The 17,689-nt window shown below is 40.6% G+C and overlaps 1 protein-coding gene across 1 annotated transcript; it reads left to right on the top strand.

Moving 5' to 3' along the window:
• Positions 1-9,884: 9,884 nt before the first annotated feature.
• Positions 9,885-11,729, top strand: LOC308307563 (zona pellucida-like domain-containing protein 1; the record flags this gene model as incomplete). Its single annotated transcript, XM_080752830.1, has 2 exons — positions 9,885-10,537; positions 11,192-11,729. The coding sequence occupies 2 exons, from the start codon at positions 9,885-9,887 to the stop codon at positions 11,727-11,729; spliced, it is 1,191 nt and encodes a 396-aa protein (XP_080608956.1).
• Positions 11,730-17,689: the final 5,960 nt, after the last annotated feature.

Raw genomic sequence — 17,689 nt, forward strand, 5'->3', positions numbered from 1 at the left:
CATGGCCTTAATATTTCTGAACAGGATAGTATTGTTGGGCCTTAACATAGGATAACAAAGAATTGTAGTAGTAGATGGATGATGAGGATGTGCACAGGAATGCTACGCACACCTAAGTCTTCTGCCGGCCCACGGCAGAAGGATCTTAAAGAGACAATAAGGTGCATAGCCACACTGGGAGCCAAGGCAACATTTTATTAACACCAATTATTGGAAACAACTCAGCATTCAGGTGTATTACTTTTTTCCGAAGTCTCCTGAACTTGAACACAGCATTTTGAGTTGAACAAATTTATTTACGAATCATGTCGTTACACCACATCTCCACTAGCTAAAGAGTGCTGGGTTGTGCAACTCCGAAAATAGCTGATCTACAAGCTCTCGCAGCACAATGCGTTGAGAGCTTGTAGATCAGCTATTTTCGCTATGTTTGTCTCGGGTCCTACCTTACCTCATTGTCCAGTCCAGTGAGTGAAAGTACAAAAGTATTAGATTAGATTAGAATAGACATTTAGACTGCATTTTACATCAGCCAGTCACATTTGGTGAGGGTATAGACATTTAGACTGTATTGTACATCAGCCAGTCACATTTGGTGAGGGTAGCAAACCGTTTGCCCTGTTGCGGTTCTGCTATGCCACAGACAACTTCCTGCTCTTTGTAGAAAATGCAGTCTCGCCCCTTTGGCCAGACAAAACCATTTTTCATTTTTCCAAGTTGATTCATGCAGTTTATCTCTAGCCCCTCCTTATTAATGGTAACAATCTGCCCCACATATGGCTTTCCCTCATATTTGATTATGACAAACTGTCCTTGTGTGTATTCATCTGAGGAGGTGTCTGAATCCTCAGCTTGGGCCTCTCCAATAGATGCACTTGTGTCCAGCACCTGAGTAGAAGACCTTCAGGAGGAGACATTTAAATGTAATTTATTTGTCAGGTAGATTGTTTTTAGTAGTAAAATGTAATTACTAGCAAGTCCTCAAGTTTGCCAAGTATGTTATACTCACTGAGCTCCGGAAGCTGTTTTGGGCCTGCAGCTGACCTGGGAAGGGGGCAGTTCCGCAGATGGGCCACAGTTAAGGAAGAAAAGGAATGAATGGATGACATAAGTTACTTTATTGTCATTAAACAGGTACAATTACAGGTATCATAAAATTGGCAAAGAGAATGATTTAGTTATACTTACTCATCACTTGTCTTGTCACCTGGCACCTCAGCCCTGGAGACTTGGTCGAACTGTAATTTCCGTGGGTTGTGACAGGTGCAGATCTGAGGAAACTGGCAGAAACAACTGAGGTCTCTGTAAACTATCTTTCCCGGGAAGATAGAAAGAACCTGGTGCGTAGTGCTGATGCCAGTCACTGGACGCACTGATGGAGGGACCATTTCATCCATGTTGGATATCTTCTCTTCTTCGATCCACATGACAGTGACTTTTTCAGAGGACTTCTGTAAATACTCACACAGATCCCTCGGTGTTTGTAGGTCACTGCCTCCGAGGACATACATGTCTGCCTTACGCTTCAGCACCCCTCCCACACCATCAGGTGCGCCCTTTCCATGGGAACGCTCTGAAAAGTTCCAGGTGACCCTCTTGAATCCCCATGTATAAGGAATGCTGCTCATGAGGAAGCAGTTTGTGCGATTCCGGTACTGGGTTGCTGGCCCATCACTGAGGACATGCAGGGTGTCAATTGCATTGTCTTGTTTTCCTCGGAAATCATCAATAACTGGCTTGATGTGTGCCCACACAGCACGCTCATCATGGCGTAAGGACTGTGAAATGGTGGCATAGCACTGGGAGCCACTGACTGAGTAGGCAACTCCGGTATGCACTGTTGCCTGCTGCCTATTGCCACCAAAATGAAACGCCTGAATCTCTGTGTTTAGTTTACATGCATAGTTCTCAGAAAAGTCTATATGCAAGACCATTTCATTGGGTTGGATGCTCTCCTTGATGTGTCTGAACTGCTTCACCTGATGAAGCCAGTTGAGCTGATGACTTGCAATCGCACTGAGCCTCTGGTTGAACACATCAGTGAGTTCTCCATGTTTGTGTATTTTGGAAATAATAAAATCACATTTTCTGTACCACCCATTTTCTGTTGTCAAGTGTCTTATATTAACTGCTTATAACGGATAGTTATTATAAAGTGTTACCACAATATAAGGTTTAGGTTTCTGTGAAGGGGTTTCTGCTCTGTCTGATGAATTTGCTGTATCACCGAATGAAGCTAAATTAAATTATGTAAAAATGTTTAAAACGTTGTTTTAAACATGTTAAAATGTTTTAAATGGACAAAAGAAACATGGGACTTGTTATTTATTGTTATGTCTGTAGGAAAATACAGTATATATCATCTGGTGTGACAATCAAGTCATCTGGCGTGACAAGCAGATATGTCACACCAGATGACGAAGTGTCACACCAGATGACGTTTTCTGCATTTAGGACTACCTTGAGGCTACCAGGTACACATTAGCATGCTAACAACATGCTAGCTATAACAAAACAACCTAGATTTACATGTAATTATGACCAAAGTTTCAAATAACTTTTGCTTTATTAATGAAAAAGGTGTCACACCAGATGACATCCAGAAGTGCCACACTTGTCAAAGTTTCAACAAGATGGCATTTCATGAAAATGTTAAAATCATAACTCACCTCAGACACCTGTCTTGCAGTTGTGCTGGGAGTGCTGAATAGCCTTACAGAAGAAGGACCTCTCTAGCCCAGTAGGTGTCCAAATTATTGCCTGTTTAATTTTTCCAAACTAGTGTCACACCAGATGATTTTGGTTTGGGGGACAAAATCTTTTTGATCAGAAATGACTGAAAACATTATGCTTGGACTTTGAAAAGATATAGGCTCACAAATAGACATTTTTTTTTGCCTAAATTCATTTTTAAATGAATTTTAGCAATTCTTTTTCTTAGTTTTATTCAAGTTCCCACTTTGAGAAACAAGGTCGGGACAGTCACACCAGATGACATTTACCATGTTTGGTTGAAGATTCTGAAGAAATGAGGAATGAAATGTTTTAATCTTGAGTAAGTTCACATAAAGCTTAATGTCCTGCACAATATTCAGAAGGTTTTTGACAAATATATTTTTTATTTATACATGTTTGACACCGAGGACAGCGAAAACGCTACGTCACGTCACCCACCCACATACATCTCTCAGTCTCCGTCCTCTCCGACCATAGTTTTCGTCGGAAAGTTTCGACTTTCTGACGTGCGTGCAGCTTTCCGAACTCAAATTAGGAGTAATCCTTTTCAGAAGTTGCAAGAGATGTCATTTTGTAGTTGAACTGGACCTTTCCGACGCAAATTTCGGTGGTCTGTGACAGTATGGACTCCCCTTGAGAGTGTAGCTGCAGCAGCGCGCAGCGCACACAAATAATTAATTAATAATAAGGTGACGGGCTTCGGGCCGGGCTCGGGCTTTAAATAGCAGCACCAAACGGGCCACGGGCCGGGCCTGGACTGAAGTCCACGGGCCAGGGCCGGGCCCGGGCCCACATTTTAGGCCCGTGCAGGGGCCTACAACATAGCCAATCAGGAAGCAGCATTCTCGGCGATGTCACCATTATGACCGTAGGTTGCAGTTTACTATCAGAACCGTCACATCTTGACCATATCTGTCTGATCTAGACCAGTCAGTCACAGTGATAGGACTTCACCGTGACTGACTATGATGGCCTCCACTTGTTTTCTCACTTTAGGAGGATAGCTTTACACCTATCACCGCAGACTCTGATAAGGGCTTTAGTCCTACACCAGCCATGTTGAGGACTTGTCAATGACTTCATTGGTAAAAAAAAAAAAAAAAAATCACACCCGTGTGAACTGAGCGGTGATCGTGGGGGGGGGGGGGGGGGGGCTGTGTGTGTGGTGTGTGTGTGTGTGTGTGTGTGTGTGTGTGTGTGTGTGTGTGTGTGTGTGTGTCTGGCCTGGCCTGAACAACAGCGCCCCTCCCTTAACATGTGTGGTCAGAAAAGGTACTTCAGGCTACATACAGACACGCACACACACACGCACGCATACACACACGGCCACGTATAGGAGACGGTGTAACCACCGCTCAAAAAAAAAAAGGTAGGACATCAACTGTTCTGGTTGTCAAGAGGCATTTGACCTTTTGTCAAGTCCAGCCCATGGTTGTGCTCCTCTTCGCACACATTGGTTGCTGTTTCTTGGTTAGACAAAAAAATCCTGTCTCTCCATCCACTACCATTGAGATAAGGTGTTTTCCAGTTGCTTTGTATTGATGTTTTGGTGTATTCAATTCTTATTTTCAACTTGGTGACAGTAAAATCACATTCAGTCTGAGTCGGTTCCACAGATACATTTATTTTCACAATCTGTGCTTCTTTATTCTGCTATTTGACGTTTCAGCCAAAGTTTGAGAACACAGGTTGAGAACCCTGATCTAGAGCAGTGGTTCTCAACCTGTGGGTCAGGACCCCCAGAGGGGTCCCCTCCCAAATTATTTTAGGGGGGCCCTATATGATTAACTTAATGTGCAACATTGTTTTCTCCCTCAACAGTAAACAAACCACCATAAAGTTTAAGTGTATAGAGGGTATCTGCACGTGCAAGGCGTTGTGAGCATGTCGTTTTTCTATTTACACAATAGAACCGTGTTATACAAGATGTAATAATGCCTCTACTCTTAGTGCTCGTCAGGGTCGCGGGGTCCCCAGTTAAAATATGATTATTTTGGGGGGCGGTCCCCAGTTAAAATATGATTATTTTGTGGGTCCTCAGTTAAAATATGATTATTTTGGGATTATTTTGGGGGTCCCCAGTTAAAATATGATTATTTTGGGGGTCACGGCCTGAACCAATGCTCTAGAGCAGGGCTTCCCAAAGTGGGTGCCGTGATTTCAGTCCAGGGGTGCCCTAGGGTCCAGGGGCACAGGGTACATTTGGACTTCATCAATATCACTTCACTATGCTTAGTAAAACAGACCTGATTTGCACTGTACTTGTTACAAAGACCCTCACTCACCTTCACGTCACACGTCTCACGTTAGGTAGCCATAGTTACCCATTGAATGTTGAATCTCCATATATTGACATAACCGACGCATCTCACTAAGTCTGACCTCACAAGCCCCATATTTGGACCCGGACAACCTATAACCCCATATATAGAGACATAGCCGCTGACATCAGTATGACATCACACTGTAAAAAATAAAAAGTTGGAAAAACTCAAAATTTTAAGGCAACAAAGTTTAGGGCAACTTAGAATTTTAAGTTAATCAAAAATTATAAAAGCTGAGTCAACTGAAAATGTTATATTAATATAAACCAACTAAACCAATTTAAGCAAAACTTAAAGTTTTATGTTTGATTGTCTAACTTAAAAGTTTTCTGAAGTTTGTTGTCTTAAAACTTTGAGTTTTCCCAACTTTTATTTTTTACAGTGACACTGCTGACATCAGTATGACATCACACAGTACACAAATGAGCATTATATAAGACTGGCATTATCTACCGACAGATTAGATGCGCGCAAGAGCTTGACTCTGACACAATTTAGCTCACTAGCCAGCTCTCTTGGGCATGGCCCATAGCCTTCCGTACGAGTCGGGATATCTGGCCTTACAACCCAGATATCTCATAAGCATGAGGGTTTTGACATATCGGTTAGGGTTAGGCAGTGGCGTCAATTCAGAAAAAGCTAAGGTATGGCAACATGACTCGCGCGCAGCTGCATACCCCTGCCATACCCAATTGACACCCCTGGGGTTAGGGTTCTTACCGGACACCACTGCGGCGGGTCCTAATCCTGGATAACCAGAACCTCTGGAGTAGTAATTTATAGTACTTGATGGGTTCTTTTTCCCTCTACGGCTCTTCCCTCTTCACCAAAAATAGCAGATCTACAAGCTCACAACGTGTGAGCTTTGTAGATTCGCTATCTTTGATGAATATAGGGATGCAGTTACATAGGGTTCAAGTGGTTAAACTTCAAGTAATAAAGTTATGTTCAGCCAGTTCTGATGGAAACGGATATCTCTCCAATATATGATGTAAGATTCATACAATCAACAGTTTAGTTCAGGGGTGCCGTGAATGAAAACCTTATTTACAGGGGTGACCTGTGTCAAAAAAAAAAAGAAAAAAACAAAACAAAAAAAAGATCTATAACAGTGGTTCTCAACCTTTTCAGGCCACGACCCCCAAATAATCATATTTTAAAGATGGGGTGCCATGATTCCCCCCCCCCCCCCCCCTAAAACATGATTATCAGGTATTATGAGTATACTAGGAGGAAGATTTTTTTCAAAAATAGTGGGTGGTGACCCAGCTGAAGTTAGCCACACCCACAGTGTTGGGTGTATGGTAAAAGGGGGGGGGATGGGTTTATGATGTCATTTAATCTGTGTTTTTCGATCGGGCCTTATGACTCCGAGGCTTTCAGCTTTCAGGAAGTAAACACAAATACACAGGGAAGACAAATCTTCACATTATGACCCCACCCGGTGGCCTATTAGAATAATGTTAACTTCATAGACATACAAAACAACGGTAACAAAAAAAAGCACAAAACTATGGCACCACCTCTTCAACTGGGGACCCCCCACCCTGACGAGCACTAAGATTTGAGGCATTACATTTTGTTTAACACGGTTCTTGTGAAAATAGCAGATCGGCGTTGTGCACAATTTCTGACTCAATAAGTGTATATGTTGCGACCCCCCCTGTGAGCTTGAAGGTCGGCTATTTTCGATATTATTTTCACCAAAAAGACCTTTTAGAAATCTCAGCCCCTGCGCTAACTTTCTCTGCATGTCCTGCCTCCGCCAGACCAGACGGCCAGAAACTGTGTTTTGGGCCTTGTCCATCCATCCACCCAGGTGTGTGTGTGTGTGTGTGTGTGTGTGTGTGTGTGTGTGTGTGCGTGCGTGCGTGCGTGCGTGCGTGCGTGCGTGCGTGCGTGTGTCCATAATACATCCATATAAAAATACTGATATTGTTGCTCTGAATGGACTGAAAGCCTCATTCCCAGCCTTACTCATCTGCCAAGAGAAAGCCTGCTCATGACCTATATTCATATACACATATATATACACACACATGACCTATATTCATATTCATATACACATATATATACACACACGCATGACCTATATTCTCATCCTTAATGACTGAGCGTATGAATGAGCTTTTAAGAGAGATCATGTTCTTTTGGGTTCATTATAGTCCAGTGTTTGTAGTTGTACTTGAACCACATATTTACACTACAAGTTAAACTAATACGTGTGTTGCACATCTTGTTTATGAATTACATAGAGAGAATATTAAAGCATGGAATGTGCAATAATTGATCACAGAGCAGTTTGTGATTGATTGACTGACTGTGCAAAAAGCCAGCTTTCTAATAGTTAACTTCATTTCTAATAGTTCCATTGACATGGTTGGAATAACTTAATTTCTGATAGTTCCATTGACATGGTTGGATTAACTTCATTTCTGATAGTTCCATTGACATGGTTGGATTAACTTAATTTCTAATAGTTCCATTGACATTGTTGGATTAACTTAATTTCTAATAGTTCCATTGACATGGTTGGATTAACTTCATTTCTAATAGTTCCATTGACATTGTTGGATTAACTTAATTTCTAATAGTTCCATTGACATGGTTGGATTAACTTAATTTCTAATAGTTCCATTGACATGGTTGGATTAACTTCATTTATAATAGTTCCATTGACATGGTTGGATTAACTTCCATTTCAAATAGTTCCATTGACATGGTTGGGTTAACTTCATTTCTAATAGTTCTATTGACATGGTTAGATTAACTTAATTTCTAATAGTTCCAGATTAACTTAATTTCTAATAGTTCCATTGACATGGTTGGATTAACTTAATTTTTAATAGTTCCAGATTAACTTTATTTCTAATAGTTCCATTGACATGGTTGGATTAACTTCATTTCTAATAGTTCCAGATTAACTTCATTTCTAATAGTTCCATTGACATGGTTGGATTAACTTCATTTCTAATAGTTCCAGATTAACTTAATTTCTAATAGTTCCATTGACATGGTTGGATTAACTTCATTTCTAATAATTCCAGATTAACTTTATTTCTAATAGTTCCATTGACGTGGTTGCATTAACTTCCAATGACATTGCATTTCACCGCCCGGGGGAAAAACACTTATTTTACACATTACAGTTTTTACCACTTGGATCCATTTCCTGAAACTCTTTACACTAAAACCATTAAAATATTACAGTAAATCACCCGTCCAAAAGAAACTTTAACAATCAAAATAATGTGTCAAAAGACAACTGTAAGTCAGCCGATCACTACTACAACGATGTCTCCAAATATATGACACCGGTATTGGCATCAGAACTGGCCCTGGCCTGAACCACTTGGGACACACAAATACGAGAAAAACAAACACACGTTTATTAAGTATTTATTTCATTTCAGTATGGTTATTTGAACCTTTAACCTTTGTATTCATCATTTATTTGTTGCAAAACGAATCTCTGGGGACAAACATTATTGACTTTCATTGGGCATCCATTCTCCCCCACCACCAGTGGTGTAAAGTAACTAAGTACATGTACTTAAGTACAGTTTTTAGGTATTTGTACTTTGCTTGAGCATTCCCAATTTCCAACATCCACATCTGGGAGGCAAATATTGTACTTCTTACTTCACTATAATTATTTTAACACTTTAGTTACTACTGCATACCGAGTACTTTCTACTTTTGGTACTATAAGTACATTTTGATACCAATACCTTTGTACTTTTACTTAAGTAATTGTTTTATTATGGACTTCTACTTGTAACAGAGTATTTCTACATCGCAGTACTTTTACTTAAGTAAAACATTTGAGTGTATTTCCTGAGGTTGGAATTATTTAACGCTTTAACTATTGAAAAATAGCAGATCTGAAAGCTCACAGCGTGGCACAGAGTGAGTGCCGCGCTGCGAGCTTGTAGACCTGGCTGCATTTTTTTATTTTTTATCTTTGAATATATCTTTTTAAAAGTGAACATTTGTAAATCAAATATTTGCTTCTGAGGGGGTGCCTGGAACAACATGTTTTGAGACGGGGGTCTGCGGCCAAATACGTGTAATTTTGGGGGTCCTTGACATGAAAAAGTTTGAGAACCACTCTAAATGGGTTAAGAGACTGAAGTTAGAATTAACTGTATAATAGCCTACCTTATCCTGAATTTGGATTCCTGCAGCGACCTCTCTGTACTGTAATGTCATAACCATTTCCTAATGCCAAACACAGTTGAATTTCCAAATAGTTTAGATTTAATTTGTTTCTCTTCTCTTCTCTTGTGTTGAATGGGGAAATGGAAAAAAACTAAAGCGAATGCAAGAACTATAGTCATTAGATAATCAATGTCATTGGGTCAATGTTCGCTACAGATGATCCTCATTGGGTCATTACTTAATGTTCTCTATCCGGAGGATTTGAATGGGACCTTTAGGAATATGGGTTACTGTATGTACTTACTGTACTGTTAAATTACTTCACAAGGTCTCAGCCTGTCTGTGACCCGGGTCATGGATATCTTAATTTTGCTCCAGTTTCTGAAGACAATGTGCTTCAGATTTCAGGTTGTTGCCCCGAGGTTATGATTCCACGCTAGCACGCCTGGCACCCTTCTCCTTAAACTACAATGCAATTGTTAACATATAGCTGGGTGCTTCGACCTTGTTTTGAGCCAATCGCAGTGAAAGAGACAGAACTATAAAAGACACCTGAACACCCATCAACCAGCATCAACCTGCGTTTGCCATCAGAGCCGACTAACACAAGGTATCCAGAGATTCCAGACACAGGAGCGGGCGGCCCACTGCTATAGAGCCAAGATGAATTTTCACATTTTTGTCATTGTCGCTGCCGTCATAGGTAGCAGTCATAGTCATGATCATACAGGCAGTAGTCTACTGTCGTTGATTGACTGTATTAATAAGGGACAAGACAGGCGTCCAGAATACTCTGACATTGCGGTGACATGTGGCACCAACTCCATCAGTCTGGCAATCCAAGCCTGCCCCATCGTCTACACCGGCTACAACGAGTCACTGATGATCGTAAACCACATCGTGGACCCAGCCTGCAAGGGGACCCTGGATATATCCGTATCTCCACCCGTGGTGCGTTTCAGCTTCCCCTTGAACACCACCCACGCCTGTGGAAGCATCTTCAGGACCACCAGCGCCGCCGGCACTGGCGTGTTCTCTGACTTCTCCAACATCCAGACCGTCAACGTCAGCGGCGTCGTACGAGCCTCTGATCCCACCACGGGGACGATCACCTACAATGCAGAGATGAAGTACTACTACTCTTGCGCCTACCCCTTAGAGTACCTGATCAACAACACCCAGATCGACGTGTCGGCCTCGTCTATCGCGCTGACGGACAAGAACGGCAGCTTCGTCAGCACCCTGCGTATAGAACTGTTCACCGACGCGAACTTCAACAGGCCCCTGGTGATGCCACAGGACGGCATCGAGCTGAGGTAAATTCTCCTTCGACAACACTGCCACCCAGGTGTGGAATTCCTTGACTACCTCCTGCAGTGTAAAACATTACATTTCTCTTACCAAATTGTCCTGCTGTGATCACTTAGACTATGTAAACTCCAAAGATGTTTTAGTGAGAGTAGTGCTGTAATATTAGTAATGTTAAAGTATAGGGTTAAAAATTATAAAAACGAGTAACAATAAGTTGTAATAATACTGTAATATGAGTAATGCAATGGCAGCTGATTACTATGCTGTAGGCCCACTGTAATCAACAATGAAATTGTAGTTTGATTTGGTCTCTATTGATTTATTGACATTTATTGACAGCTGTTCAGAGGTCAACATCCCGGCGGGGGCAATGAAACATGTAGCTCGCTCGCCTCCTTCAAAACTGCCCTGAAAACTCACTGTTTTTATAACTGCAATATTATTGAATGTTTTCTTTGCTTGCTATTTGTTATGTCCATGAATTAAATACAAAGGACTTCCAACGTAAAAAAAAGGCAGTAAAAGGTCTTATTTGGGATGTTCCTTTTAGGCAGGGTGCTTAACTGTACTTGTACGTGTACTGTACTACATTTCCATATTGTATTGACTATACTTGTACTGCTCTCCATTTTTGTCTAATAAAATAATAATAAAAAAAGGACCAAGATCTACGTGGAGGTGAAGGCCACCAACCTGACGGGCCAGTACAACGTGATGCTGGACCGCTGCTACGCTTCCATCTCGCCGCTCCCCAGCAACACCAGCTTCTTCAACCTGATCATGCCCTGTGGCGCCGACGACCAGCTCACCACCATGATCCAGAACGGCGTCAGCCAGAGCGCCCGATTCTCCTTCCCGGCCTTCCGCTTCATGGAGCAGCAGAACGAGACCGTCTCCACCTACTACCTGCACTGCATCACCCGGCTGTGCGAGGTCAGCACCTGCAGCACCTTCCTGCAATGCGGGAGGAGAAGGAGAAGCGCGCAGGAGGAGGAGCACGATAACGACGTTACGCACAAGCACACCATCACCTCCCCGGAGATCGTCACCCAAGAGAACCTCATCACTGGAAGCAAGCCTAAAACAACACATAAGAACTCGTCCGCTGGGCTCGGTGCTGCTGTTGGCGTTTTAGCCTTCGTGTGCATCGTTGCCCTGTGCGTCGCAGCCGTCTTTTACAAGAAGCTCAGGAACTAAAAGCCAGTGGTGGAAAGAGTACTCCCATTTTAGACTTAAGTAAAAGTATCAATACGGCAATGTAGAAAGAAAATGTAAAAAGTCCAGAATTCAAAATGTACTTGAGTAAAAGTATGAAACTATCAAAATGTACTAAAATACTAAAAGTAAAAGTACAAAATGTTTGAAAATTATTATTATTATTATATTTTCAAATAGCTAAGGCTATAAAATAAGGCTAAAGTGGTTTATGTATATTTTATAATATCATAATTTATATTTGCAAAGTAGTACTAAAGTTTTCAAATAAATGTAGTGCAGTAAAAGTACAATATTTGGATCTGAGATGTAGAAGTAAAAGTATTGGAAATTGGAAATACTGAAGTAAAGTACAAATACCTCAAAATTGTACTTAAGTAAATCTACAATAGTTACTTTACACCACTGCTAAAAGCAAACCTTCTTGAGCTGAAGGCGGGATAATGGGGTATCGGGTAAATACTGTCTTTTGAGGTGTTGCTGTTGGGGGAGATATGTGTTTGTCCGTCATCATAGGCTAAACTGTGTCTATTTACATTTTAGATGAAGAAGGAATGTGATTGACATGTTAAGATAAATGTTGGTGTAGAATGTAGATCAAGGGTTCTCAAAATGTTTTATACCACAATTCCACGTCCCCATATTATGAGGGATGTTTTTGGGGGTCGTGACGGTTGCCAATGTGCGACTCCAACAGCACCTTCCCACGACCCCGCTTTGAGTCGCGACTAGGAATGGGACGACAATTTCATATCACGATTATTGTTACAAAAGAAATCACGATTTACGATATTATCGCGATAATCAAAATCCATTACCCTGGGTGGAACATTTGATAGAGACTGAAAAAAAATACTGTATCAAGTATGTATATTATAAGTACATTTTACCAATTATAGAGTGTTCGGCAAATAAAAGGTGAATTGATCCCAGTGCATGACGGAGGGCGATATCACGATAAATAAAATCTCCACGATACGATTATCGTGAGTGTTTTTTATCACGATAAACGATAATATCGCCTATCGTCCCATCCCTAGTCGCGACCCATAGTTTGAGAACTGCTTGTCTAGATGTTGGTGTTAGTGGTTTTAATAGCATAAAAATTTAAAATGCACAAAAGCAAAAGCTGAAAGTGTTAATGGAATGTGGAATGTTTTGAAAGGGAAGTCAATGTACCTTCCAAAGTATTACTATTTAATTTATTGAATTTATCCTCTTGCTTGAAAAGGAAAACCATAGCAAATAAAGGCATTTAGTTTGCACTGGAAGTGTATGTTAATTATGATGTGTGGAATTGCCGTACATGTGATGTAAGGTTTTACTGCTCAGGAAATATACTATTAAAGTGAAACATTTATGCTTGATTCTTGACTCATTTCCATCTAGTTTCTTTTCCATGCACACATTGAGGTACGCTGCCTCTGAGTCGCTGCCTGCAGCTCAGAGGCCTTGCAGTTAGACAGGGGTCTTCAACAGGGTGACAGCGACCTCTAGGGGGTCCGTCGAGGTACTGCAGGGGGTCTGCAAAATTGTTGCCCGATTCATTTTTTTTCTCCAAAACTTTTCCATTTGTCTTTAAATATTTTAAAAACATTTTCCACGTTTATGAAAAAATAATGAATTGTTCTCTCCATTTTGAATAGCTTGTACAGTAATTACTGTCCAATTGACAGATTGCTGGTTTTGACATTGGTTCTCAGTTAATAAGGTAAATGTTTAGAAATGGCAGTGGTATGGCCATCGGCATCCTACTCGATGTACTGTAGGCCTACCTTTGTTTTTAAATAACAGCATGAATATTATTTATAAACATATGAAACACCATTTTATACATACGGTAAATATACAATATATGTTGTAGCACCAGACAGACTGTCCAGAGGGTTTACTTGTACATCAAGGCTATAAGCTGCCTCATGGCTACAGAAACAGGATAGGCTCCTCCCCTATGGGCCTCATGCAGGGGCGTCACAAGGGGGGGAAAGTGGGACTGAGTTACTAGGGCCCAAGGCGGAGGGGCCTTCATTATTTTATACATGATGATATTATACTTGAGCTTGTAGATCTGCGATTTTTGAAAAGTCGTGAAAATGTGTGCAAATTTATATAAAACTCACAAATAGAAAGGAAACTTGAATTCGGTCCATTATATCTCCCCTTTAATAATACCAAATTGTATCGTTGTTTTATATCATTTTCATTGTTGATTCGTCATCTTTACAAAGAGGTAGACCTAGCATCGGGCATTCGAGGCATGAGCTACACTGCCAAATGTGTGGGTCGCGCCGACCAAAATGTTGCCAAAATGGCTTGCAATACTGTTCTGCTGGCATTTACTCTTGATTTGGGCTTCCCTGACACGGAGCTTAACATTAACAAAGGGTAAAAATGGCCAATACGTGTTGTTTTTTCTTTTCCTTATTACTGTTCGAGAGTGCAATCATTCAGTGCTCCAAGCAACAAAGGTGAACACCAAAAGAACAATATTGCAGGCCTGCCAGGCCATTTTTACCATTTTTGGACTGGCACTACCCACACGTTTGGCTTGCTCATTCCACGAATGCCAGATCCTTACAAGCTGTAGCTCGTTGTAAAGGTGACAAATCAACGATAACAATGATATCAAACACAATACCATTTGGCATAATTAAAGGCGGGATATAATGGACCGAATGTTGGCAAATGTTGGGTCGGCGCTGCACACGTTGGCTGTAGTGCTCATTCCTCGAATAGATGCTTATAAACTGTACCTACACGCTTACAACGTTGCGAGGCGTTGTGAACATGTAGATCTGCTATTTTCACAATAGAACCTTGTTATACAAAATGTAATGCCTCAACTGTTAGTGCTCGTCAGGATACTAACACGATTATTGTGACAAAAGAAATCGCGATTTAATAGCAGATCTACAAGCTCGCGACGCGTTGTGAGCTTGCAGATCGTCTATTTTTTGTCAAAGACATTTGAAAGAGTGAAAAAAAGACTGTATCAAGTACGTATATGTTAGTACCTTTTACCAATTATAGAGGGTTTAAGTGGTACCGGATATGCAGCTTGGCAAATAAAAGGTGAATTGATCCCAGTGCATGACAGAGGACGATATCACGATTTATTACCCGGCTTGTTTGAATGCTTGATTCTGATTTGTCAGTTGCTGAAATCAGCGGTCTGTTATTTCTGGATAACAGACCGCTCCGCTCTATAACAGACCGCTGCCTAATCAAAGACTCAGAGCACCTGCTGCAGTCAAGCTGCGCTGCATGAATTTAGTGCCGTATCCAACATGTCAATCATCTAAACAACCACACAGCGACATTTAGAACTAAACGTTGCTCTCAAGAATGTTTTAAAAAATATTTTAAGCGAGAAATAGACGACACAGTATCAGAAAATGGATTCTATCTAATCAGCACTTCCTTGTTTTCCAAGGCGACGTAAACAAGGAAATACTTTGTTTTGTTTTTAGTTTTGAGTCAAATTATTAATTTTATTTAGTGTAATAAGCGGTAATAAGCGGGATAAATACTGGCTCCTTGGGGGTTGTCCATCCATACTATAATTAGAGAGAGAGGTCAGTCAGTCAGTCAGTCAGTCAGTCAGTAGGTCACAAAATGCATTATCTATTCACTCGCTTCGGCGACTGATCTCAAATTTAACATGGCATTGGCCATTAGCATTATACACACGGTGACGGAGCCCGAATTTCATTTTTCCCAAAATTATAGCTATTTATTAGCGTTTCTTCACTCTACAGCTCTACAGCCTGTTGTCAGGGTTACGGTCCGTTCCTCCAGTCCATGGGATCTGTAGCCCCGGGCCCACACACACCTCTCTCACAGTTAGGAATGTTGCAGTCTCTCTCTCTCTCTCTCTGCATGGGTCACGCATGCAACGGGTGATGTGTGTCTCATCTTCCAACGGGTATAGAAAAATTATGTGGAGCAAATACATCCTCATACTTCTATTCACCTAATTTAGCTGTTAAATTATTTGTATCCATCATAAATATACACTCCTCCATGGGCTGCTCCTTACATTATGATGCTCCGACATATTCTCACGCACACACCATGCAGTTACAGTTACTTTCCCCATAACCCACACTCTGCACATATTTTGCAGCACATATATTCGAACGGGTAAGGTCTAGTATATAATAACATCTCTTCGAACTGATAACTCGGACTGATAAGTTATCAGTCCGTCGGGATGTTATATATGGACAACCCCCGCGGCCAGTATTTATCCCTTACATACTAGTAAAGGAAAATTCCAGAATAAAACATATTAATCCTTAATCAGCCTTTTATCACGTCTGTACATACCTGGTATGATGGATTTTTATCATAGTCCTTCCAGTTTTTACTTCTCCTGGACTCCTCAGATCTCTCTCCCACAGCCAAAACGGCGGTAAATTGTGGTCCTCCAAAAGCGCTAATTTTCACCGCTGCAAAGTTACTTTTTTCTTCATAAATCTGCTAATTTATAGTTCCAAGAGAGCCAGTAATCCACTGTTTTATCGCGGGTTGAGGGAAATGGCCGTTGTTGACATGATCCCAATAGTACTCACAGAAGAAGAATGAAGTCTCGCGTCTCGCGTGATTACCGCGTTTCCTTTAGCTTTTTCTTTAGCACAAAAGAAAGCTTTCTCCTGGAGTTATTACAGCCAGTATGTACACAACAAGGCATCGTGGTATATATATAAAAAATAAGAAAGCAGAAGAATATAATCTAGTTAGTCTATTGATCGCTAGAATCTAGTAATATGACTGAGAAGGATTCATAACAAAGCATTTTAACGGACTTCCTGTAGTCATAAGGTAATTCTATTACCTTTATTTATTTTATTTTTTCCTCAATACATTTCTTCGATTTTATTTATTATTTATTTATGGAATTACTTATAAAATAACTTTGACGTGTATTATTATTTGTAAACAATGTAGGCTACAATATAATCACAAAATAATCGTATTTTCCTCAAGACATTCTGCAATGCCTCACCAAATAAACTTTAGGTAAAAATTACCTCATGACCACAGAAACGTGTCTTTCATGAGGTACTTTTTACCTAACGTTTATTTGGTGAGGCATTGCAGAATGTCTTGAGGAAAATACGATTATTTTGTGATTATATTGTAGCCTACATTGTTTACAAATAATAATACACGTCAAAGTTATTTTATAAGTAATTCCATAAATAAATAATAAATAAAATCGAAGAAATGTATTGAGGAAAAAATAAAATAAATAAAGGTAATAGAATTACCTTATGACTACAGGAAGTCCGTTAAAATGCTTTGTTATGAATCCTTCTCAGTCATATTACAAGATTCTAGCGATCAATAGACTAACTAGATTATATTCTTCTGCTTTCTTATTTTTTATATATATACCACGATGCCTTGTTGTGTACATACTGGCTGTAATAACTCCAGGAGAAAGCTTTCTTTTGCGCTAAAGAAAAAGCTAAAGGAAACGCGGTAATCACGCGAGACGCGAGACTTCATTCTTCTTCTGTGAGTACTATTGGGATCATGTCAACAACGGCCATTTCCCTCAACCCGCGATAAAACAGTGGATTACTGGCTCTCTTGGAACTATAAATAGCAGATTTATGAAGAAAAAAGTAACTTTGCAGCGGTGAAAATTAGCGCTTTTGGAGGACCACAATTTACCGCCGTTTTGGCTGTGGGAGAGAGATCTGAGGAGTCCAGGAGAAGTAAAAACTGGAAGGACTATGATAAAAATCCATCATACCAGGTATGTACAGACGTGATAAAAGGCTGATTAAGGATTAATATGTTTTATTCTGGAATTTTCCTTTAAGACACCTCAGGGTGACATGCGACCTCCAATTCTTGACTATCTGGCCAACCACAGTGTTTCTCTGACGATTCTAGTTGTTATCATTCTGGGGAAGTTTGTTCATGTTTTT

The sequence above is a fragment of the Nannobrachium achirus genome (assembly GCF_963921795.1).
Source record: "Nannobrachium achirus genome assembly, chromosome: 22".
Lineage (NCBI taxonomy): Eukaryota > Metazoa > Chordata > Actinopteri > Myctophiformes > Myctophidae > Nannobrachium > Nannobrachium achirus.